This window comes from Phalacrocorax carbo, chromosome 14 (genome assembly GCF_963921805.1).
Source record: "Phalacrocorax carbo chromosome 14, bPhaCar2.1, whole genome shotgun sequence".
Lineage (NCBI taxonomy): Eukaryota > Metazoa > Chordata > Aves > Suliformes > Phalacrocoracidae > Phalacrocorax > Phalacrocorax carbo.
The window spans coordinates 9,373,090-9,398,756 of record NC_087526.1 but is presented as its reverse complement, the minus strand read 5'-3'; the positions used below and the strand labels follow the sequence as shown (position 1 = coordinate 9,398,756).

The window sequence follows — 25,667 nt, the reverse complement described above, 5'->3', positions numbered from 1 at the left end:
GGGAGGGTGGGGCGGACGGTTGCTAGGGGGCGGGGAAACCCGCCGCGTTGCTACGGCGCGGCTCCGCCCACTCGCTTGCCCGCGATTGGCGGTCTCTAGCTCCGCCCACTTCCACGGGGTCCCGCGTGCCGATGGGGTCTCTCACGGCTCCGGTCCGAGGACCCGCCGTGGCGCCCGGCCCGGCCCCGCCCCTCGCCACAGCCGGCCGGCCCCGGCGGCCTGGGTTTCCCCGGGGGCGCTGGGCTGGGCCTGTCACCTCAACGGGCGGCGGGGAAAGGGGCAGCCCGGCTCATCACCGCCGGGAACGCTCCTCCCTCTGTAAAAACCCCTTTTTCACACAATGTCTTTTTCACACAATGAATTCATCAAATAAGGACTGTCCGGTCATAGAGAAATACTGATTTTTAATTAGACGGCGATAAATGGTAAACTTGTTGACATGGATCCCCTTTCTTTCCCACACCACCATGAGTAAAACTGCGTGGAGGAAGGAACAGATCTTTTGAGTTTTCGCACTCCCCAATACAAAAAGCGTATGAAACATGTTCAACAAAACGATATGCTTCTTTTATTTTTAAAAGATTGTATAAAAACCCGCAAGACTTCAAAGTCAAAAATTCTTAACCTAAAAAATAGCACCAGGGAGAGTTAGAAACCTTTAAAAAGTATTAAAAAGGCGTTTCTGAAATCTACCTCTCCTTACAACATTTTTATAAACACATAATAAAAGGCAGCTTTTACAGGGAAAAATATTTCAAGGAAGACTTGTCTACTACAATTCTTATCAAGTAAGCTTAATGTCAAGACAATTCTTATTCCTCTTTTATCTTTGTTTACTTTCCCCAAGTCTTTTTTTTTTTTTCTCCTCATCTATTTATTTTTCTTTTGATCAGATAGGAAAGGATGTGAGATCGGGAATATGAAATTAGAGATACCACGGAGTGGAGGTTAGGTGTTAGCCCAGTTCAGAAAATAAGAACCATCAGAGGATCCCAAGGCAGAGGATGGCTGTCACCCCCGAGGCCCCTGTCGGGCTCCGTGTGGGGGCTGCGGCTGGGGCTGGGCGGAGGAATTAGTGTCGTGGCTCGGGTCCAGGCTGGGCATGAGGATCAGAGGTTGGCAAGGGGTCCAAAACCAGCCGGCACAGCGGTGGTGATGCCAGGCTTCCAAACACCTCCAGCACCCGCAGAACCCACCCCGCCATCCTTCCCAGCCACAGGGCTGGTGAACAAAGGTGCCAAGAGGGTGGCCACTTGTTCCCAAGCGCTTGCCGAGCATTGCAGATGCCAGCAGTGACGCGGAGGAGACCGCCTGGCTTTCTGCAGCGGTTTCTTAACTAAAGCGTGCAGCTCGAACACCCATCACTGAGATTGAACCCTATGGGAGGACTTTAAAAAGTAACCTCCAGGCAGGACCATGGAAAAAAAGCCTTTAAACTACCTGGGCTTCCCTTCATGCCCACTTGCAAGTGCAGCCTTGGGTTGGAAACTGGGAGAAGACGGTCCTCAGAGCCTGGGGATGGGCACAGGCTGGAAAGCTGCGCGCACACACACACACAAGAGTGGGAAATGGGAGGGTCCCTCCTCCAGGGAGGCTGCCGTCCTCCACCGCCCATGAGGAGGGTACAAGGGGGTCCCCGCATGTCAGAGAGGTAGAAGGAGCTGAGAGAGAAGCTTTGATTTCCCAATGATGCTGTACAACACCTCGTGAGACAGCCTGGCATTGGGTGAAGGGTTGGTCCAACACAAAACCACAGTTTGCACATGCCTAATTTTGAGAAGGCACCCAAGGACTCTGCCAGACCCAGGCGACAGTTTGTAGTGAACAGCAGAGGTAGGGGAGGACAGAGGGACCAAGGGAAGAACATCACAAGTAGTTTCAGTGCATTGAAATGTGCATTGGAGTTAAAGAGTCCCCAGGAGATGCCAGCCAGGACAGCAGCCCTGAAGCTACAGCAAACCTGGGGGAGGCAAAAGGGCTCTGCTGCGCATGCACCCGCATCTCCCCAGGCGCCAGCCATAGGAACAGCATGCCCAGGACTTCAAGGACAGTGAGATAATCACTCTGGCAAAGTCAGGGAGTGGAGGAGGGCAATCAAAAGGGAGCATAGCAGCAGCCGCAGGAGCTCCCAGTTTTGGGGTATGGCCCCAAGAGCCCTCCAAGACGCTGTCAGGCTGGGACTGGGCATATAACAAGCACAGCAGCATCCCTCTGTGCACAAAGTCATGCACAGGGAGATGGGTGCACAGGAAAGGAGAGGTAGGAGAGGTACAGCGCCTGCCTGTGGACCCCCAGGACCTGCCCCTGCCCCTGCTGCATGCCCCTCACCCCAGCAGCAGTGTCTGCAGTGGCAGGGGTGCACATGTGCAGCCCCCAGCAGCAGCAGCTTTCCCACCTCACTGCCACTGCGGGGTCAGCTCTGCCTGCCCACAGAGCAGGATCAGTGTGGGGTGAGGCCAGTACTGCACTCCTGGACCCTACAGCCCCACGGGGGTTGGGTAGGATTTTCCCTGCGAGGAACCCCCTGCACCACAGCTAACGCACTGCCAATACTGTCGGGTTCATGACATTGTACATGACATTTTAGGGGGCTGTATTTTGAACACAACATTGACTACTACACTATCCTTCCTGCCGATGTGCCATTCATTTGAGAAATGAATGCTCAGAGAACATTTTCCTTTATGGACACTGGAGACCAAATCCTCTGTGCTCTGATTACTGTGTGAGCTTTCAAACCACTCAGCAGGATTTTAAAATGTAAGGAAAAGTTTTTGATGCTTTAAAAAGGAAGTAGTGAATATTTGTAAACTACAGCCAAACATATAAAACAATATTTCTTTAGTTCTAGCTAGAAAAGTATTTCTATCACCTCACAGTTCAGTTTCAGCTACATTCAGGTCTAGGAATCTCCACATTCTTATGTAATGCCTTAAAGCAGCAATAGACATTAAACAACAAAATGAAAAGTTTATCAAAAGAGTCTTAAAAATAAAGATTTGGTTTCTGTATCCTGCATGTTCAGTGTATGTAACCTGACCAGGGTCTCTTACACCTGCTGCTACAGTATGGGGATTTTTGGCAGTTGCTTCAAGAGAGGTTTCATTTGTTTAGGAAAAGCAATAATTCACTATAGTTCAAGTTTGTCTGCAGCACCCCAGCAGCTGCCTCCACACTTACTGCTCAGCAAGTTGTGACTTTCCAGCTCTAGGCTAAAACAGAATATTTAATGCTCTGGGAGAGACTTCTCATCTCATCAGTTATGCATAGAGCTTCCTGTGCTGGGTAATTAAAGCTCTTTTGTCCATCATTTTCTACGTATCGCTGCCGTTAGTCCCTTTAAAGAAAAGTTACCCTGCCAGGTTCTTTGGTTAAAGACATTTCCTCAGCTCTCCCTGCGGGGCCAGGCTGCCTTCCCACAGCACGTGGCCAGGGAGGGATGGTGCCATGGCAGATTCTGGCGGTTGTGCCCGTCCCTCTCCTGCCACGGCAGCGGAGCTGTGCATCTTTACCAGAGAGACGAGGGACGCTCAGCTTGCTATTCACAGGCAAAGTAATCCTTGAGTGGGGAAAAGAGGTGTCGGATGACGGGGACACTCCACGATCTCCCCAGCAGCTTCTGGCGAGCCCCGCGGCCGATATTGGAGACATCTGTGTAGTGCAGGGGGAAGCCAAAGATCCTGTGGAGCAAAGGCGGAAGAGCAGGGAGTGAGGCTTGGGAGCTGCTCCACTCCCCCGGCACCCACTGGCCACGGCAAGGACACGGCATCCCTCTGCCCTGTTCCCACATCCAGCCCACAGCTCCCTCGAGCCCCAGCCCCTTTTACAGTCTCACTCAGCAAGGAGCTTCTCATTGCTAACAGCCAGCGCTGCCCACCAGATCTCCAATTTTCTTGCCCAGAGCAGCAGTAAGCACATACCACTTTCCACCTGAAGCCCTGAGAGCATTTGGCAAAGGCAACGCAGTTGCTCCTGCTCTGCCCAGAGCCAGCGGCAGACCAATCCCAGGGCAGCAGCAGGCAACAGCTGGAAAGCCCACATCTACTACCGCCCTGCTCCTGCGGACACAGGTAGCCTCACAAATCATCCCTCACGTATCTGTGCAAGCTTATCTACCCCATACAACTTAACCTGCTTGTGGACAGAGACCAAGTGCCCAGAGCCAGCTGTAGACTTGAGATGCAACCCAGCCGTCAGAGCCCAGCCAGGAATGAAGGAGCCCCGCATTGCACCTGCTGGCCCACAGAAATCTATATGTGGTAAGTATGCGCACGTGCCTCCCACCCCGGACGTGCTTGTGAGCAGAGAGCAGTGAGCTGCCCAGGCACTGGGGGCTCATAGCACCAAGGCATTTACAGACACTGAGGGCAGCCAAAATTAACAACTAGCAATACTAAAATTTTCTATTACAACTCTGGAGCCCACAAAGCTGCTAGGTTGCAGTGATATATGCTGTACTGGAACACTGGTGACTGCGTGAGCCGAAAGATGGATGAGATGTTGAGGTACACCCTGATAAGTTGACAGGACAGCAGCAGCCCTGGGTGGCCACAACCATCTCAGGGTTTGAGTCTTACTGAAATTAAGAGACAGTTTCTCATAGCCAGGATGCAGTACAGGGTTCTTGCCTTACCAAAGTGCCCTGACATGTAGTCCATCAGGTGAAACACAGCAAGTGTGCTATGCTTTCCTGAAGTATGTACAGTGATGTGTCCATCCCACCAATGGCCTCTCCTACAGCCACCACAGCTTTCTGCCGAAATACCAGTCACCTCTGTAGATTGCCTGCCTCAAAGGCTGGAGCAGAGGTGTCAAATACAAGAGCATCACTGCACTAGGCAGTTGCTGGAGGGAGCAGAAGTGCTGCAGCAGGCTCTCAGCACACCGCCACCTCCACCAGCACACCCAGCAGCCGATGCCCCTGGAAACATACCCCGGCAGAGCTCAGATTTCCCAGTTAAAGGGAGATGCTAGCATTAAGACCTTGGCATGCTGGCTCCATTTTAAAATTGGATTAGGAAAATAAAAGGTAAAGCAGAAGAGCCACCAATAATCTCTCATCCAGGAATCAGCACTACCACTGAGTACTCAGGAGTAAAAAGTAAACACTAAATATCTAAAGACAACAGAAAGTTCCTCCTCCCAGCAATGTGTGTTAGGTCCTCGGTGCAGCCTCTCCAGCTTGGCTGAGGTCAACAGATCACTCTCCGAGTACCTACCCGGTTGTTAGAGGCTGTCTGCCATAAACTCACAGCTCCTGCCTGCTCCAGCATATGCCAGACCAGAGCAGCTCCTCCCAGGGCAGGCGCAGGAGCCCTTTTCCCCAGGGCACCTCCCTCCCTGAGCCATCTGGAGAGGTAATAAGCTTCAGGAGTCTCCTACAGGAGAGTCTCTCTGCTCCCCTGGTCAGAGTCCTGTACAGCCTGAACAGTATCACCATCCTCGCTCTTTAGCCATTCCTAATGGGGCTGGGCAATGCCAACCCCCTTTCCCCAGTGCCCTTGGTAGCTTTTCCTAGTAGTGCTTTCGAGGAGCCCTGTGCCCATGCCATCCTGCCTGCCTCTGCTCAGCAAGACACCTCTGCAAGCACAGCCCGTGGCTATTTCATGGAGTTAGCTCTGAGTCACCTGGGCGCTTCCCCCTCGTTACAACCAGATGAAAGTTCAAGTGCCATTTAAACTGCATGACACGACAAAGGCTTAGTAATTGCTATTTCACTTTCAAATACCTACATGCCTCTAGCTCAGCTTTAATTAGTTTTAACTCCAACAAATACTGTCAATTTAAATATAAACAAGCAAAAATATTTAAAACCAGTCTGTGTTTATTGGCTGAGCTTTTGGCTGCACAAAAACTCCAGTTTTTGTTTCTAAAAGTATTTGGTGTGCAGGAATGCTAGTAATTGGATTTTACTCTACTCCAAGTCCTTCTGTTGTGTTTTGCCATTAATTTGGGGTGTTACGAGGTGTGAACAAAGTTTGGAGGAGTGCAGCCATGCTTTGCCACAGCCGCAGCAGCCGCCTGCCATAGCATGAGCTTCCCCTCAACACTGCAACGGGCTGAGCGGCCCCGGCCCAGGCAGCTGCTCAGGTTCATCTCCAGCAAGCCCCTGCACAGCACTCACCAGGGCACAGGATTGCCATACAGCACCCCCACATCAGCCTGGGTCTTAAAGGCTGGTACATGTGTGCATCCCCAAACTAGACACACCATGCAGCATCCTGCTCAAGCCCTATCACTCTTCCCTCCACAGGCTTCAGGTCTGGGGGCAGAGGACGCTGCTGCACTTCCCCACAGTCCCATCATTGCTCATTAACAAGTGTATTATCATGTGCACACTGCTGCAGGGAAACTGCATCAAACTGCATGGGAGCTGAAGCTCTTTGGCTGCCACAAGCTGAGCTTAGGGCCAAGGAAGAAAGAACCACCACACAAGCATCACGAAATATAAAACTACAGCAAGAAATTCAAAACCACAATGAACGATTACCTGTTCATCCCTGGAAGGTTGCCCCAGAAGTAGCGTGCTCGGTGGGCAGCAGATATCTTGATAGCATCAATCATAACTGGGTTACACTGCAGGCCACAAGAGAGGGAAAAATAAATGATAGGAGGTGGAGGTGTGGGCTCAGGCCTCTTCTGTACAGGAAACCCTTCTCCACTGCACTGCAAGGACTTAAAAAGTCTTCAGCAAATCCTCCTAAGGGTGTAGCCCCAACAAACCCTTGTTCCACACCAGAGCACGGTCTGATTGGCCACATGGGCTTCCCACGCCATAGCCATGGCCAGAAGCTCATGAAAATCACAGCATGCATCAGTGCCAATTTCTCTGGGACAGGATCAGGACCTTCGGCCTCTGATGGGGTTTTTACACACATTGGTTCCCACTGACCCACAGCTTGTCTTGGCTACCACTAAGTTATAAATCCTTTCCAGTCCCTGACTTCCCTCTCCCTAGAAATAACAGGTATTGCTCTGCACAGATGCTTTCTGCAAGGCTGGCAAAAGCCTTCCTGCAGAGAACTAGTGCTGAAAGCCATAAGGGATCCAGACCCATGACTGAAATGTTGATTCCTGGCACGTGGTATCAGGCAGGGGGTTTTCCAGCGTTGGGGCTATATGAAACCACAGTCAAACCCTCACAGCTTTGGCACACCTTGCACAGCCCAGCGTCTCCTGCTCCAAGGCCTTTCCCAAAGCCAGCGGCAATCCCTACCTCCAGAAACCGAGAAATGTCCCTCTTGTCGTTGACCCTCATGGCCACCACATTCTCAAACATCCAGAAGAAGGGGCGCTCCTCTCCCGCCTTGGGACGGGCATAGTTGAGCAGGTGGTAGAATTCGAAGAACAGCCTCCCGGTTCCTTCTACAAGGGAGGAAGCCGGAGCGGCAGGTTGGGACCAGCTGTGGCATGGGGGCATGGGCATGGGGGCCCTGGCTGCCCTCCCCACCATGACTGGCATGGAGACAGCCTGTGCTTTGCAGGTGACACCCACAGTTTGCAGCTCAGAGGGGAGCCACCACCAATGCAGACTGGGGCTGAAGGACTTCCCTGGACTTTAAGGTGGCTCTGCACCCCAGGAACACCCCAGGGGTACCCAGCCCTGCAGAGACAAAGCAGCCTTACCATACAGCCCCTTCCTGGCTGGATTGACAAGGGAGAGGTCGTTACAGGGGCTTCCACCGATCACCAGGTCAAAGGGACCCCATTCCTCGAGCTAGAGTGAACAGACAGACCCAGTTAGAAGATTCCATGTAAGTGGGTCTCTCCTCCTTGGCAGGGCATGAAGCAAGCCTGTCCCAGGGCTGGTGGGGAGAGACCCATGCAACCGTGCTGCCATGTTCCCCAGCCCTCCCACAGAAGCGGTGCTCACATTTCTCTTGGTTATGTTCCTGACGTCGTGTACGTAGGTGATGTTGCCCTCATGCCGCATGGTGCCCACAGCAATGGGGTCTTCACAGATCTCCGAGGCAATGTACTTTTCCACTTGGATGCCCAAGTCCTTCAGCACCAGATACCCTGCCAAGGGACAGAGGTCTGAGGCTGCACTGCTCTCTTTAGTCTCCCAGTCTCCTTCATCCGCACAGAAGCTTGATGTAGTCACTCTTGCATGTCCTAAGTGGGTGCAGTCACACAGGACTTCTGGATGAGCAAACTTATTTTTTTGACCTGTTCATTTGGGCAGGTTTGCTCCCAGAAAGCAGAACTCCAGAGCTGAGTGAACTGAGTCAACCCAGTTGCCCTAAGGCACTTCTTCACCAGAGGCCAGGTTACCGGCACACCCGCAGCTCTTGCTCTCAGTGAAGCCAGCCACCCAAGACAGCACTTGGTGCATCAGGAAACCTCTGTGATCAAAATTCTTATGCCCTCCCTCCATCCCTCCCTCCTCCACAGCCATGTCCTGCAGGAAGGGAATCCTCTGCCCCTCATCCCCTTCTGATGGTGATCCTCTTGCCCCTCATCCCCTTCTCCCCACCAAGCTTTCAGACACAGGTGTGAGGTCAAGAAACTATTAATCCCTGACATTCAGTGCTGCAAGCCACCAGGGCGGTGCTCTTCCAGTGCCTCACCTGTTGCTATGCCATCAAATAAAGAGAGCACTCGAATAGGTCTCCTCTTTGCTGGTGGGACCGTTGGGTAGATTTTGGGTGCAGCCTGCAATGAAAGGACACCACTGAAGCCCCAGCTCTGGGCAGTGCTGCGATGCTCTATGAGGTCAAACCCTGGCTCTACAGGCATCGCCTCCACATTCAGGAGAGCATCTCTGGGGCCAAGAGCCCAGCAACCTTGGAGAGGGTGGATGAACGAGACCAAGGCAGAGGGCTGAGGAATTTTGACCTGTTCACCCTGCCCTCTGAGGCCCTCTCCCCCAAAGCATAGTGTGCTGGGCTCCCCTGCCCGCAGCCCTTACATATTCCTGTCCCTTGTCGCTGGTGAAGAAGTCCTGCAGGCGGGTGTTCCAGTCCTGCCGACGCTGCAGCACCCCATAGCTCCTCTGGGGCTGGCACATGTAGCAGTTCCATGGCTCCTGCTCTTTTGCTTTGGCCGACGTCCCTCGCCCCACCAGCACTTCCAGACACTCCACACAAAAGCACCTGCCCAAAACCACAACACGTTATGCCCATCACCTCCAGAAACTCCTCTGGGTCACCCCAGCCTCTCCTGGCATCTCCCCTGCATGCAACAGAGCCCCCATCCCATTTTGTAGGATGTTTTTCCATGCAGTATTCTGGTTTTTAAGGCTGCTAACACAAGCTGGTGACCCTGGCATGGGTAAAACTCCTGCCATCTTCCCCAAGGCTTATTCAGGTGCAGAGTGTCACAGCGGGGACAGTTAGGTGCTGGAATGTGCTGTATGGCAGCCAGCTGCGTGCCAGCCCAGCACCCTGCCCAGGCTCACACACGGCCCGGCTTCCCAGCAGCTCCCGAAGAGCTCTGCTGCAAGCTCAGCCGGAGGAGCAGAGATGGGGCCCACCTGCAGCAGCTGGCGTTGCTGCAGAGCAGCAGCTCCTTGCCTTCACAGCAGACAGTGCAGTAGGACTGGTAGCCATCTTCGTCGTACATGTAGAAGAGCTCCAGGAATCTATCCTAGCAATAGGACAGCAGGGAGAAGGACAGAGGATCAGGATCCATACTCAAAGGGTGAAGAGATAACACAGCTTCACTCCACCCCCGGTGCACGCTGAGAGCTCAGAGATGCACATCCCCGGTGCTTCAAGTGGAGAGAACATGCCACGGGACAGCCCTGTGTTGGATATAGCATGGCCAGGATCCAGCACAGTCACCCCTCCTGTCCCAGCAGCACTGGCTGCAGTGGAGCTGGACTCTGCACCCCATCCTCCGGCCCCAGGCTCCCACTCACCCCCGGCAGCTCTTACCCTGCATGTCTGGCAGAGGCCTCCCTCAAACAGCGGGTGGAAGGTGGCCGGGTTTCTCCTCCCGCAGGACAAACAGCTGTCTGTGTGACAGAGAAAGCTCTGCTCACCCCAGGGTATGCAGCCCTGTGCAGGAGTGCACACCCCACGCCTCCACCCCACCATGGGCTGCAGAGGCTGGAGCCTCTCGTCTGAACCATGTGACGGAGCTGAGGCTCCCCAAGGAACAGGCCCCACAGGAAGGGTCTGCACAGCAGTCTGCTCCCCTCAATGCAAAGGGAGGCTCAGCAATCTGCAATCAGTGCTTTCCCCCTTCCTACACAGTGCAGTTAAAAAGGGACCCACAATCTTTGCCTAGTGCTGCCCGCAAACACCTGCATCAGCCCCACACCTTTTCCCAAGAGAGATAAGGGCAATTGCTTACCTTCAAGACTCCCACTGTTGTTTGTAACTTCGGAAACCATTTGCTCTTTATAAAATAAATTTAAAAAAAGATATTTATCATTTCTTATGTAACAAATTTTAAATGCACTCTACTTACAGATGCCTTATTTCGTGCATTGAAACTGCTACAGCTTTGCCAAGCATTGCACAGAGGAGGCAAGCCATGGGCATATTAGAAATTTTCGTACAAAACCCATGTCCTTTCACTGCTGGAGGTGTTAGAGCTAGAGCTCAAAGTAGCAAACGCAGATCGTTTCCAAGCTGAGCAATTAATGGAGCCCAGCTTGTGGCATGATGTCTTGCAGTTGGGTTTGCTGGTGTCTTGTAAGGCACAAGTGAGGAACATAAGAACACAAAAGCTTTTGCCTTGGGAAGCCAAGCTCATGGTTCCCAGGAAGAGCCAAGCCCTCTCCCACAGAGGTTTCCCAGTGCTTTTCAGGATGCACGGCCCAGGCCATGCTACTCCCCAGCTCTCACTGCCAGTTACCTCGGGTCTGGTCCTCTTCCACTCGCTGCTCCTTGCTGTTGTTGCAGGGGTTGGTCTTCAGCCTCTTGGTGGGGGGGCACTGCTCAAGGGATAGCACCTCCTCTGTCCCGTTCCTCAGGGCCCCATTCTCTGCAAGGGAAACATGGATCCCTGGGAACAAGTCTCTGGCCCCCGGAGCTCCCCAGGGCACTGGGAGGATCTCCTGCCAAGCCCTGCCAGGTCCCACCCCAGGAAAAAGCAGAGCCCCTCCTGACCACCGAGGCTCCCCACGCATGGTTCGAGGCTCAGCCAGGTCATTGACTTCCAGGAGCAATAGTTCTGAGAGTACTTTACTCTGGCTTTTTGCAATGCTGCTGTGGGAGACCTCAGTGAGGAATGAGGAGCCCCAGGGCCATCTCAGGACCAGGCCACCCCAGCTCCATGCCCAGCTCATGCCACCCCCTCACCTGAGGCTTTAGGCGGTCGGAGCCCCTTGAAACCCAAGGGTTTGAAGCCAGTGAGTGCCCAGTCAATCATGGGCTTCAGCTGCTCCTCCAGGGACTCCCCGGGGGCAGCTGCAAACGTCTTCCCTGACCGGCTACGGGCAACCTGCCGATAGAGAAGGGACGGCGTGGGCCACCGTAACCCAGACCAGGGAGCAGCCTGGCTGCAGTGTGCATGGCCCATATGCCTGCCAGGGCTGTGGTCCCAGGCCCCCTCCCCACCATGCACACACATGTGCAGGGCTCAGCATCCCTGGCACAGCAGCAGCTGCCAGATTCCCATGCTGGGCGTGCCCTTGGCCACGGTCCTGTACCTCCCCTCCCTGCAATGAGCCCATCTGTCCTCCACCAGTCCCAGTCTAGCTGGGAACAGGGACAGCCCAGCCCCAGCTCTTGCCCAGACTCCGCTACCCGGCCAGCAACAGGAAGCAAAGAAGAGGCAGAAGAAGTGCCTGTGGGTTTGCAGCACCATAACCCAGAGCATGATGCATTCCCTGGATGGGGATCAGACCTGCAGGGTGCTCAGTGCCAGCCCCAACTGCAACGGGCATCCAGCACCAACCCACAACACCTCCTGCCAGTGTGACACTGCCTTGCAACTGTGATGCTTCCATGCAAAGCCCTCAGATGGAGCCTGGCCCCAGGGGTTTCTGCGACAGTGAGACCCTGGAACAGCAGCAGTTACTCCTGAATCCCCCAGGATAAGCAGAGTTTGGCCCCATGGCTGCGCCTGGAAACAGTCCCAGCAGAGAAACGAGGGTTTTCCTACAGACATCTGTCCATATCATCCCAGCAGATGGGTGAAATTATTAACTCTGGAGTGTGGCAGGAGCTCCCTCACTGATAGCTCTCAAGGTGACTCGCGGGCATTATCCAGAACCACTCCCAGATGCAAAGCAGAGCAATGTGCAGGAGCAGACCTGGGATGCCCCAGCCCCAGCCAGCTCCCCACACACTGCCTGAGCTCTGCACATTCCTGGGCTGAGCAGATGCCCAGCTTCCCAGCTGGGGCACCTCTTCCTGCCCCAGTGAAGTGTTTCCTTCGCTGGCTCAGCTTCGTCAACCACCCCCAGCACAGCCCGTCCCTCCCTGCATCCCACTGCCTCCCACAGAGCCCGGCCGCTTCACTTGGCACCTTATCCATCCAACCCCAGCTCTGCTCCACAGTTACCTCCAGGGCATGGTATATGGCTCGTCGGTAGGAGACCAGCTTATGAAACGTGGAAGAATTGAAATGCTGCCTAAAGGCCATCAGTCCCACCAGCTTGTCTGCAGAAACCTGGGGGAGTGCAACAAAAGCTTACCAGCGGGCACGTGCATGCCTCACTCCGGCCTTCTCCCCCACGGCACCATGCCCCCACGCTGCAGACCTGGCCCTGCAGCACAGCTGTGCTCAGCATGGCTCTCACGCCGCAGCCAAGGGCGCTGGACCACAGACATGCCACGCTCCCAGGGCTTTGTCTGGACTGTGCAGCTACACGAGGAAGTCCAGTGTCAGCTTTGCAGAGGACGACAAGCAGCAGAGGGAGGAACACAGAGGCGGCAGCATCACACTCATGACTAGGACGGGTGTTTTGCACCCTCTGCTGGCACTGTGCCTCTGCCAGCACGGCCGGCGTGGCACGGGCACCTGACACAGCATGCTCCTTCCTCCTACCTGCAGCCCAGGGGAGGCTGTGGGACAGCCAAGGGGTGATGGGGCTCCGGGAGGGCATCCCTCACCAGGCAGGGAGGGACAGGGGCAGCCCTAGAGACCAGGGCTTGGACAAAACCCTGCAAAGGGGCTGGGCAGCCATCCCAGTTGCCAGATCCTGTCACCAACCTATGGTGGCCATAGACACTAGAGCCACGAGCATGCCAGGGCCTGACTATGCTAAATACCGGAGTCCCTGCCTGGGGAGGCTGCAGCAGGGCACACACCCACCCCAGCGCCGTGGGAATGGGACAGACAGCAGAAATGTGCAGACAGCAGAAATGTGCAGGGGAGTGGATTTCAGCGTGAGTGAAGCTGGGCACAGGCAGGGGCAGGCAGCAGGCTTACCTCAGAGAACTTCCCGTCTCCAAACCACTGCACCCACCGCATGCCTGAGACAGCCTGGCGCTTGGCTGTGGCTCTGTAGGAGACGACGATCGCAGGCCACCAGGAGAAGCCTTTGATCTTTCCCCAGACGAGCTCCCCAATTCCAAATTCCTTCCCATCCTGAAAGCAAAAGAAGACAACACAGATCAGCCAAAAGCACAAACTCCCCATTTAATCCAAGCAGCTGTGCAGGAGAGCCCTGGAGCGTGGGGGAACGGCCAAGGAGCACCCTGCAGAGCTGCTCTGCCATGTGTGTCACTCGCTGGAGTAAAGTCACATGCACAGACCTCTGTGCAATGATCTACAAAAGCTGCACCCCTCCTCCCTCAAAAAAAATGGCAGAACACATCCCCGGCAGCGCTGGCTTCCAGCCCTGCACCACGCAGCTCAGCAGGAAGGTCTGCACGTTGCCAGCCCCACGCCAAGCCCGGCACCTGGCTCACACAGCGCATTGCGTGCTCCTGCACAGCCCTCCTGGCACCGTCATCCTATGCATGCCCACTCCTGCCTGCCCTCCCGGGGTCTCTGAAAACACCAGGAAGCCCTTCCTTGCCCTCACACAAGCCAGCAGCTAGGAAGCTCTGGCTGTCACAGAAGGGCTTGCAGCAGCCCTGGTGATGGGAGTGGTCAAAGCAGGTGGGCAGCAGCTCCAGGGAGTACAAGTGGCCTCTCCTTATCCCCTCACTCACCACAGCCATGTTTGCCTGGGAGAACTCAGCTCACTGCAAACTGCTGCCAAGCCATGAGGCATGGCCCAGGCAGAGGGATGCGGGAAGTGTGGCAGGGGATGCTACATGTCCTGCCTGCTGCAGGGAGGACTTTGCACCGAGGTTGCTCCCTGGCTTCCTGAGCAGACAAGGTTGTTCCTTGGCACAGGGAAGCCCCCTTCCTGGGGCTCACAGCTCAGCTTGTCTGGCTACACCCCAGGGAGAGGGCACCCACCCTCCTCTTGTTCCCACCGCAGAGAGCAGGAAAAAGGGCAAAGCAAAAAAACAGTGAGAAGAAAAAGAAGAGCTGGGAATTTTGGTGTGACCATGCCTAGGGCCTCCAGCAGGCAGCCTGTCGGGCCATTTCTGGCACGGTGCTGTGCCCAGGGAGGCATCTCATGCAGGAACAGAGAGTCACCTCTGCCTGCAGAACCCTCCTTCCCAGCTTTGTTCGGCAATTAGGCACCTAATTATGCAGCAAGATCCAATTGCCCAATTCCTGCAAGTTTCGGGCCCTGCCCTGATGCCCGCAGGCACTGAATCATGCTCCTCTGCAGCTCCAGCAGCTTCATGCCTCTCCAGCATCTCCTGACAGAAACATTTTCTGCACACACAACCGCCTGCCTCAGTGGGGCAGGATATGGCTGCCAGCCTGGCGTGTGCCGCACACACGTCTCTCAGGGGCCCTTGAAGGTTTTGTAGCCCCACATGCGGCGCAGGCAGGGGCTTGGCGGGGCTGGTCCCCGCACACTGCCCGTCTGCAGCAAGGTGCCCTCGCAGCAGCACCGACCCTGCTGCCCTGCCGCTGCCTGATGGATGGGGACAGCCAGGCACCATCACACCCTGGACGTGCAGGGAAGGGCAGGCAGAGAAGAAGAGGCAGGAGAAGCAGAAGTGAGGTTTCCAGAGGGTCCCCTCGCCTGCAGGCTCGGAACAAAAGCCCTGTGCTGTCCCAGGCGCAGGAAGGATCTCAATGTAGAGAGTTTGGCCCCTCCATACCTGGTACTCCAGTGCCATCCCCGAGTCTCTGCCCTCCGGCTCCTCGGCCCCCAGCTCAGAGGAGCCATTCTGGCCCTCCTGGGAGCTGCTGCCAGAGAGTGTGCTGCTGCTCTGGGATGAGTCCTGGGAGTCGTCCTCCGTCAGGTCAATGGTGGTCACAGGGATGGATGTGGCTGTGCGTCGCCTGGAGCTCTGTGTGGCGGAGGGAGCAGAGTGTGAGTGCAGCAGAACAGCAGGGAGAGGGGCAGGGGCAGCAGCGACCTGCCCAACATTACCCCCAGCCCCTCAGCCAGGGATCAGAGAGCAGAGATGGGGAGCCAGGGAGCAGGGGCACTGCTGCAGGCAGGAATGGAGGGGAGGGCCCGGGCCTGGGGCGTCTGAGGGGGAACTGCTCTGCTTTTACTTGCAAGACACATAGAAAACAGTGCGCCACTTGCTCTCTCCCCTTTTCCTCTCCCCAGTTCACCCCAAGGTGTTCAAAGCATCCAGTTCATAGCAGGGGCAAGCAACAACACCCACACACCTACTTTACTTCACAGGGAAAACTGAGGCACGGAGAGGCTGCACCGTGTGTGAAGCCACTTGGCCAGGCCACAGCCGAAATGCAGGTCTCCAGAGCCCAAGGGAAGCCCCAGGGAAGCCTTGGCCCCACACAGACCCTCACCCGCAGAGGAGTTGGCAGGTCCCTGAGAGTCTCCACGCTGTTTGTTTCCTTGATCTTCATCTCATGCCGGGTCTGCCCTGCCTGGAAGATGAGGCGGACGGGGGGCTTCTGCCTGAGGCTGCTCTCCCAACCAGCACTGCCCCGGGGCCTCACCTGCAACCAGAACAGAGAGGTGCTATGGCACGGATGCCTTCCCACGCCAGCCGCATGTGGGGACAGGGACAGCGCACACTCCCCGGGGCTGGGCATCAGTGGCACCAGAGCCCTGGAGATGAGGACACGGGGAAGGCAAGAGGAGTGTAGACTATTGTGGGAGGCACCTTGGGCTGAGCCCCTTGGTGTGACCATGCATTTCACAGCATCTCTGCTGGGCTGCACAGCTGCCCTCAGGAGCACCCATTGCTGCAGCCCCCAGCACCCTGCACTGGGGGCAGCAGCCCACCAGCAGCTGCTTACACCAATTTTTGTTTCCAGCTGACACGTGCATCCTGGACTATACCCTCCTATACCCTCCCGCCCTGCAGCTACAGCCATGGCAATGTGACCGACAGCAGTGAGAACCAGCAGCTGGGAGGACCAGCGACCGGGAGAGCCACGGGCCCTGTCAGAGCAGCCATCATGGGACCATGAGCACAGCAACCGGCTCACACATGCGTGGGTGCTCTCACACAGGCATGGGTGTGCTCCCTCCCACAGCCCGGCCCTGCAGAGGCACCCAGGGCAGCCTTTCCCCTGTGGTTTCAGCAGCCACAGTTTACAAACACTCTAACCCAGGCATGTTTCCTGCATCCGGCACAACAGAGTTTCAAAATGAAATGAGATATTGCAAGTGAAGAGCCCCCGAACCAGACGTAGGGGTAAAGCAGAATTTTCACCCCAGTTGGATTTATTTCTCTTTCTTTTGAAAGCTGACTCATCACAGCAGATCTCCAACCTTAGGGTTTTATTTCAAGGTCAAAACAATAACGCCAGAAGCCAGAAACGCTCCCAGACCCTGGAGGTTCATCAACCTAGCCCACAAAAAGAGGGATGGCAAAACTGGGATCCAGTCTCAAAGCAGCTAAAAGCAGGCCACCCTGAGAGTGGATGACACGAGATGCTTTGGTCCATCAGTACGGCCAAGACTTTTTAAAGACAATATCAGCATAATAATTATTAGATTGCTGCAACACATAGTGGGCATCACTGCATCAAACACCACAGCCTCCTGCTGCTGCTGACATAACGTGAATCAGGAATTTAAATATGAAAACAAATACTATGCTTGTAAATTAATACTGCATCTGGCATTGGACTGTTCTCCCATCACTGAGCATGAGAGCCATCCTCCATCCTGGAAGGGAACAGGTATGGGGCCCGGGCACCAGCTGCCCATCAGTCAGCCCACAAAGCCCCCGGGCAGCAAGGTCTTAGGTCAGCCTTGGTGAGCCCTTACCTCCTCTGACCCCGTGAGAGCAAGCGGCCAGGTCAGGTCATCCTTGGAGAGGTCTCCCTTGCTCACCCTCTTGCTGTTCTTCAGTGACGGCAGACCCAGGCGCCCAGCATCTGCACAGGGACAAGGCAGAGCAGCCTCAGGCTCTGCAAGCCATTCTGGCCATGCCCCCACAAGCCTCCACCTGCAACTGCTCAAGCAGCAAGGTATGATTTCTTTGAAGAGACCAAAACCTCATCTTGGAGATATGTGGCCAAAAGCGGAATACAAGCAATGTCCCCGAGACTCCCATCATGGTACTGCTGACACCGGCAGTCCCAGGTCACCCAACTGCCCCCAAAACTGGGAGGGACTCTAACAGCAAGTGTTGGAGCGTTCTTATGTACTTTTTTGTATCTGAAAGCTCCAAGGCATAAGGAAACTATACTCCAGCTATTCAGGGCTTATCATCAGTTTACTTAAAGCAGGACCTCAGAACGCAGGAGGTGGGATTTGGAGACCACGACCAGAGAATCCCAGGAGCTGTGATGCAGCCCCTTGGGCAAGCAGCACTCTTCAGACAGGCAGGGGCTCCCTGCCTCCCTTGCTCCTGTGGGGTTAAACCATCAAGGGGCAGAGCCAGCATCCCAGCGTGGCACCCATTTCCACAACCGCTTCTGTTGCCATGGCCTGGGCTTGCTGCCGGAAAGCAGAAACCCAGTGGAGTCACGGAGGGACCCTGGCCACGGCTGCAATGGTCAGCCCCCAGCAAGCTGGGAGATCCCTGGCCCTGTGCATCCCAGGCATGGTGCAGCTAGGCTCACCTGGAGTGCTGGGCTTCCTGTTTGCCTCCAGAACAAGGGTGGGTGTGTTGTTAGCAGGATCAGTGCAGTCCCCATTGATGAGGATCAGCTCTGCCCTGCAGTCTGGCTCATCCCGGCCATGGCTCTTGTCCTTTTTCATGGTTGCCTGTGGAAGCCAGAGTGGAAAGGAAATTTAGCTATGCTGAAAGCCCCAGGGAAAGCAAAGCAGATAGCATAAGCTCTTCAAGCTAGCCACAACTTCTCATGCCCTTATCAGAGGGGTCTGGCTGGAGACGCATCTGGAGTGGTACCAGGAGCTAATGGGCACCTGGACAAAACCTCCCCACAAATATGGTGGCCCTGAAGATCCACCAGCTCCAGTGAATGGATCCCCAGACACAACCCCCTTTTCCTTAGGGAAGCACCAGGGCTCTTCTCCAGGGCTGTGCTGGCGCAGCCCCACCATCTGTATGCTGTGGCACACTCCTGGGCTCGGTGCTGCCCAGCCCAGGCTGGCTCTGCTGGATCAGTCCCAGCCATGGCTCAAGACCCTGTCCAGAGGGAAGCTATACTTCTCAGCCACCCTGCAGAGACTAGGCGATATCCCAGCCCCACTGTGCTCCATCTGCCCAGCATGCCCAGCACACCCATCAGTGGGTGGGCTGTTACAGCAACAGTGGGACACAGCAGACAGCTCACCATGTGGGGCAAAGTCCTGGTGCCTGCAGTGAGTTAAACTCCCCCAAAGGGAGAAAACTCCTCCTGCCCCTCAGCTGCCCCACCCCAGGGCAAAGGGGCTGGGCAGGTGTCTGTGCCACAGCACTCATGCACCGCCACCCCCTGCCCTGGGGGCCGAGGAGTGCTGGCATCCCCCTGCCCCGGGAGCTGCTGCTGCACAGAGAAAGCCTGGCCAGGCATCCCCCCAGGAGAGGTGGGGCATGCCTCGCCTGTGCCCAAATGCCTCTGCCTTCCCTCTGGTGCCCTTCCTGGATCCTTTTTTCAGAAGTGGAAGCTCCTAGGCTCTCTCAGAGGCACCCAGGACTATGCTAAGAAAGCTGCCTCATTGCTGGGCTATGGATCTGTGCTGTAACTTGCCCCTTTGCCAGCACAGTCACCTCAGGAGTACATAACTCAGCTCAACAAGCTAAGGAGCAAGCAGGGCTTTACCCACCTACAGAAGCAAAAGCAATCCCCTTCTGCCCCGAAGAGACCCAGGTTCCAGCCCCACCACCCCCTCCCTGGTGCTCTCACTCAGCATCGCCTCCAACTGCTTCCCTAACAATTGAGATTTCTGCTTTGAGATCATCTGTCATCACCTCTGACAAACAAAGACCAGTCAGGGTTTGATGTTTCAGATGCCAAGGGCAGCATTTAAAACCCTGGTAACATCCAAACACAAAGAAAAACAGGTGTCCAGCACCCACCTCTGCAGGCCAGAGCCCCCGAGTGCACGTCCTGCCTCCTCCCACAGACACATCTCCTCAACAAAGGGATGAGGAGAGGAATGGCACCAGAGGGAGTCTAAAGCTGCCTAAACCCCTACAGCTGTGTGCAGAAATCCCACTGCTGCAGCACATCTGCTCCCAGACCCAGTGAACAATTCCTAGGAGCTGCCCAGACTTGCTGTGCTGCCCCCGGCTGCCCCTGTCCCGGGCAGCCGGTCCCGCATGCTCTCCGATGCAGCAACACGTCCCAGTGCAGCACAGCTGGATCAGCTCCTCCAGGGACTGCTCCCCCTCCCCAGCCTGCGATGCTGCAGAACAGCAGTGATCATAGCCAGCAGTGATGCCGCCACAAAAAATAGCAAATTTCACAAAAAAAATAGTGAATATCACAAAAAATAGCGAATCTCACTCAGGAATTCATACAGTGAGATGTGAGAGGATACACTGCTCTCTTAGCATGATGGCGACCCAGAGGAGAGGCTGGGGACAGGGAGATGGGGCAGCACGAGGCCGTTAAGATCCAGGGAGGACAGGAACAGGCACAGTCACCTCCCAGCCCTGCAAAACATCTGCATCCTCAAAACCCTGCTGGAACCTTCAGGGAACCTTTGCATTCAGACCTTTGTCAGGAGCTGGAACAAGAGCCTGTTTGGGAGCCTCAGTAAGGAGCCTAAGCCCAGGAGGCTCAAACTTGCACTGCAGAATGGTTTTTCCTTTCTCAGCCCCGAGGCCCCCAGTGCCTGGCACAAGCAGCCCGCAGCAGGTGATCGGGCAAGTCTGTTCCTGCCAGCCCTGTGCTGCGGAGGGGACACAGCGGCCAGGTCTCTCATCTCACCCCACGCGAAGGGCAGCCCTGCCAGCTGCTCTGCGGGATGAGCAGCCAGGACTGATGCACCCAATGAGCCAAGGTCAGCTTTCCTGAGCACTTAGGGAACTCTGACACCATCTTTGTTCCAAGTGTAAAGTGGGGAAAAAAAGAGTTCACTTTGGAAGCAACCGCTCCCTGGCAGAGCTGAAGACCCCCACACCAGGGCCCTGCAGGTCCATGAGACCTGGCCACAGGCACTGGCGTAAGCACAGGCATTTCAGCTCACCAGGTGCAGGCAGGGCCTGCAGCATACGTGTAGGCACAAGCAGTGCATATGCAGGAGCATACACACTGCTTGCTCCATGCACTTCTCTAATTGCACCACCTGAGATCCCGTCACCATCCTCTGATATGCAAGTGGGAAAGGGAACATCACACCATGACCCAAACTACAAAGCTAGTTACATTCTCACTTTTCAAAAAACCTACACCAAGAGGCAGCAGGACAGCAGTACCCATCCCTTCTCCTGTTGCTGCTGCCTTTTGCACCAAGCAACGAAGCCACACGCTCAAGACCGTCCCGCCTGCTGAAGAAGGCTGTCCAGCCCACTGCCCCATCAACAGCAGATGATCTCCTGTAGGAGCCACCATCCTTGGAAGCCTCACCGCCTCCTGCTCAGGAAGAAGGCTCAGCCCTTTGTCCTCGCCTCCCCTCATAGAAACACACACCAACATCTGCATGCAGGGCATTATGAAAATAATAAGAAACAGAGCACTCCCCTCACATGTTCTGTCTCACAGGAGGAGGAGAAAAACAGCACCGCAGTGTTTGCATTGGTTAATGCACCGCAAACATACAGGCATGCACTACAGCCATACGCTTCGTACAAGAACGCACGAAGAGTAAAATAATGCAGAATTCCGGTTCCAATGCTCAAAGCTCCCCAAGAGACTGGCGCTAGCGGCAGCCCCAACACTGCCTGGTGACCAGGACATGCCCTGCAGCGATATCCCACCGAGACAATGAACCCGCTGACTCCGGATCCCGCCCTAGTTTTGCAATACCAGTTTCTTTAAGGTTTGCCAAACTGGTTAAAGACCATGCCACAATATTAACTGCTTAGAGAGACTCCCGGTCCCTGCCTGACCGAGCTCGTTGGCTGCCCTGCAGCAGGCAGAGCGGGCAGAGCGGCTGCGCTCACCTGCGAGGCGTCCCGGCAGGGCCGGGCCTCTGGACCCCACTGGCCCCGGGACCAGGGCTGCTCCCCCAGCCTGGCTCGGCTGGTTTCAGTTTTCCTTCTTGAGAAAACAGAGTGGCCCTTATCAGGTGCGTTTCCCCAGTAGGTGGAGAGATTGCAGGGGAGACAGCCGGACTTTGCCTCCAGACAGGGGCATGCATATCAAAAGGCTGGAGGGAAGCGTTTTACATGATGGCTGGGATGGCAGCCATCACCCAAGCCCTGTTTGAATAACAAAAAGAAATAAAGGACCCCAATGGCCGGGCTTGCTCCCTCCAGCCTGGCTCCTGCCGAGGGCTCTGGGCTATCGGCTATCGCACACACAAATGGCCTTTAACTCTCCCCAAACTGAACATTTCCCTCTAATCCTGGGAAGAAAAGAGTTGCTGGGTTGGCAGTTTAGTAAGAAAGGCAGGCCATTTTGGCAGATATGCTCATTAAGAAGGGCAGGCTCTCCCCTCCCCTGCCCGTTTCCTGTGCCTGGCCCCTCTCGGCTCTCGCTGCTCTCCCGCGCTCCGGCACTTCCCTCCATTTTCCCCCTGTTTCCTCTCCTGCCTCCCCCTGCCCCGCTCCGCTCCCCCGACGGACCGCAGCAGCCCTTTGCGGCCATCCCCAGGCTCCAGCACGTCGCCCGCTGCCTTTCAGCAAAGCTGGGTTGAAAGAAAAGAAACAAAAAACAAACCGGCCCCTCCTCTCCCAGTGAAGACCAGGCCTGAGAAGTCTCCTGGGCAGCCACCATCACAGCCAGCCGCCGCTCCAGCCGCTCTAGGCTCTTTACCATGCTCATCTCGGTCATGTCCCGCTGAGATGAGCCACGCTGGCTCCCCCAAGCCCCCTGCCCTGGGACGTGCCCGGGGTGGAGCAGGCGCCTGGGCTGGTGTTGCCTGCAGGCAGGGCTGGGGGCTGCAGGGGCTCCGCCGTCGCACAGGTGGGTCTCGCTCAGCGGTGGCAGGTCCTCCGTCCGCAGCCGTTACTGCTTCATCCTTCTCCTGCACAAGAGGACATAAAGCGATGACAGTGACACCTCACTGTCCCCATCTCCCCTCACTTGGCCCTGTATAGCGGGGCTCAAGCCTCCAGCCCTCCCCACAGCCGGGGGCTGGGACACCCTGGCTCATTCCCCCTCATTTCACTAGGAATCAGGAAACTGGAGGCAGAGGCAGAAAAGGCAAGTCCTGCTGCAGGGGCAGCACGTTTCTGCCCCCCTCACTTCTTCTCCAGCCCCCTTTCCAAGAGAGGTCGATGCAGAACCAGCGAGAGCCCCAGGACCAGTGCTTGCCCCGGGTGTCCCCCCGCTGCTCCCCTCTCCCGGACTCCTGGGACTTGTGCCCCACGTTGGGGCCAACCCGGAGTTCAGTTCGCTTTCTCCGATGCTCTCCCTCCCCTGCCTCTCCCTCCACCGGAGCTTCTCCCCGGGGTAGGGGGGAAGAGGATGCCGGCAGAGCTCCCCCCGGGCTCCCCTCGGGTCGGTACCTGCCGGCTGGGCCGGTGCCTGGCAGCTGAGCGCCCCCCGGCTCCAGCCGCCCCCCCCCTCCGTCCCCAGCCCCGGGGAGATTCCACGCCCGAGGCGCCGGCCGGGAGCTGCTTTCCTGCGAAGAGAGAAAAAAGCAAGATGTACTGACAGATTCATGCCCCAAGAACGGAAAACAAAGGTGTTCAGCCCCGGCAGCACTGCCGCCGCATCCCGGGCTCCCGGAAGCCCTCCCCGTGCCCCCCTGCCTGGGGGCGGCGCTGCCCGGGGCCCGCCGAGCCGCGGGCAGGGTAACCCCAGCCCTCCCCAAACCCTCCCCGCCCCGAAGCCATCACTTGCCGTTTCACCGACGGGAACCCGAGGCTCCCAGGGTTTGCCGTGGTCCCGCCGCGACCCCGGGCTCTGGCCCTGCCCCGCTTTCCCTGCCCGTCCCGGCATCGCCAGGGTGCAGAGGGGGTCTCCAGCACCCGCCCCGAGCCCGTGACAGCCCCGGGACGCGCCCCCGGGATACGCGGTCGCGGCGGCGCCTCAGCGGAAAACTCCGAAAGTTGCGACGGGAGCCGGCGGGGCAGGCGGGACCGGGAGGGAGCCCTGCCCGGGGCTGCGGGAGCACCCAGCCCCCCCAAACTCCTCCGGGGGTCGACCACCGGCAACAAGTGGCGGTGGGGCTCGCCGCCCCCTCCGCCCGCTGCCCCGAGCCCCCCCGGGGCGGAACACCGCGAGTACCCGGGATCCGGGCGCAGGGCCGCCCGATCGGCCGGGACCGGGGGCGCTCCCGCAGCAGCAGCCGCTGCCGCGCTCCGGTGCGCCCGGTGCCGCGTCCCCGCCCGCCCCATTGTCCGCCGCCGCCGCGCACAACAAAGCCGCCCACGAGGATGCAGCGCGGCTCCGGCCCCGGTCCCGGTGTCTCCCCCCGCCCCGGTCCCTCCGGTTCCCCCCGGCCCCGCGCTCACCTGCGCCGCGGCGGGACGCGCCGTCCAGCGGGGCCGCGCCGCCGCTCGCCGCCGTCCGCGCCCCGGCCGGCCCCCGACAGCCCCGCGCTCCGGTTACATGGCGCTTTAACCCTGCCCGTGCTGGGCAGCCCCTCCTCCTCCGCCACCGCCGCCCCACGCCCGCCGCGCCGCACGGCGGGGGAGGGGAGGGGAGCGCGGGGTCCGCACCGCACCGCACCCGCTCAGCCCACCCGCGCCCCCCGCGCCCGCACCCCCCGGGGCTCCGCATCCCTCTCCCGGTGCTCCAAACCCCTCCACCATGCCTCGCATCCTCCCGGGGGTCCCCATCCCCCGGTGCCCCCCCCGCTCAGCGTCCCCCCGGGCTCGACCTTCGAAGCCCCCCCCCCAGCTCAGCCCCCGCGGCAGCGGAGCCCCCTCGGGGGAGAAGGGGCACCCTGGGCCGGGCAAAGCCCTCGCCCCGCCGAGCCACCACTCTGCCCGCCGGCCCTCCGTCAGCGTTGTGCCCCTCGCAGCCCGGGCGGACAAAGCCTCACAAGTTTTTACAGTCGGTTTTTGTTTGTTTGTTCTTTCCCGTACAGAGGCGAGACACTTGTGAGGGCTGCACTGGGATGAGGAAAACAGCCCGCGCCTCTCCTGCCCAAGACAAAGCATCCAGAGTCCACGTGGGGTATAATCTTCTCTGCTCACTTGCTATTACTTCTAGATCCAGCAGAAAACTATATAACAGTAAGAAGAAGGAATATGACTATCCTGCTGTGATAGAAATAAGCTTTCAAGGCCAGGAGGAAAAATGAATGCGTTAGCCAAAGTATCTGCACGCTGCGGGAAGTGCCTGTACCAGCCCACAGGCCTGTACGGCAGGTTCCCCCAAACCACCCCTCCATCCCTGCAAAACACAAGCGTGAAAAATGTGGCTGCACGTGCAAAAAAAAGCCCTGCAAATGAACAAGAGAAGGGGCCAAGAAATCTGGTCTGGGTAAGCCTTTGGCAACACTGGAGATTACAGTTCAAATAAACACACATCGCATAGAACTAAAGCTAATTTGCAACTCTGTCGAGGAGATTAAGACCAAGCAAATAGATTTACTCCTGTTTTTCCAAATTTGGGAAAGCAAAATGCTTTTGCAGGTTGTGCTCACGAGGGTTTCTAGGGCACTGTTGGGGTGGAATTAGCCCTTGCTTCAAGCATCCACAGGATCCTCTCCCTTTCTACGGAAACCTTCCTGCCTCTGTTGGCCCCTCTGACCTGCCATCAATCTCCCGCCCAGCTGAAACGCCTTCTTTCTCTCTCTCCCCCTCAGTTATCTTTTAATTCAGGAGAACACGTCTGTGCATACTGTTTGTGAATAAGGCTTGGTACAAACAAAGCAGCTCTGGGCAGATTATGAGCCGAACCCTGACCCTTTTCCCTGTTTCTGCTACACACAACCACAGAGAGATGCTGCAAGTTTATTTCTTAACTGTTGAGAGAGTTTGTGTGACATCTCATGGGGAAAAAAAGGCACCTTTAAAGAGGATTTTATATTCAGGGTCCTGCCAGGCATTTCTGGTACCCTGCACCAGGCTCTCAGCCGTTCCTGCTGAATAGGGGCTTGCAGCTGACGGCCTCTGCCAGGCAGCTGCCAGAGCAACCCGCCACTGCTCTCCATCAGCCCTGAGGCTCTCTGGCACAGACAAGCAGCAAGACATGGCCCTGCATCACTGGAGCAGCTTCAATAAACCGGGAAGCGTGGCCAAGCACAGGCTTCACCTGAACAGGGAGCAGGGGCTCAGGAGAGGTGGGGGGTCCCTCCTCACCCC

General features: G+C 56.8%; 1 protein-coding gene across 4 annotated transcripts; it reads right to left on the bottom strand.

The window, feature by feature from the left end:
* Positions 1-387: 387 nt before the first annotated feature.
* Positions 388-23,981, bottom strand: DNMT3B (DNA methyltransferase 3 beta). Of its 4 annotated transcripts, none has more exons than XM_064465581.1 (21): positions 23,868-23,981; positions 22,917-23,032; positions 22,126-22,432; positions 17,974-18,118; positions 17,174-17,283; positions 15,739-15,891; positions 15,075-15,266; positions 13,330-13,488; positions 12,460-12,567; positions 11,253-11,394; positions 10,807-10,935; positions 10,300-10,344; positions 9,879-9,958; positions 9,476-9,588; positions 8,912-9,095; positions 8,571-8,655; positions 7,874-8,115; positions 7,627-7,717; positions 7,217-7,365; positions 6,491-6,576; positions 388-3,680 (listed from the first exon to the last, which is right to left on the bottom strand). In XM_064465581.1, exons 3-21 carry the CDS (start codon positions 22,237-22,239, stop codon positions 3,539-3,541), a joined length of 2,469 nt encoding a protein of 822 aa, XP_064321651.1. In that variant the 5' UTR covers positions 22,240-22,432; positions 22,917-23,032; positions 23,868-23,981; the 3' UTR covers positions 388-3,538. The 4 variants fall into 4 exon arrangements, with proteins under 4 accessions (XP_064321651.1, XP_064321653.1, XP_064321652.1 ...); XM_064465583.1 differs by having other exon boundaries at positions 22,222-22,432; XM_064465582.1 differs by having other exon boundaries at positions 7,874-8,019; positions 23,868-23,980.
* Between the last annotated feature and the right edge of the window lie 1,686 nt (positions 23,982-25,667).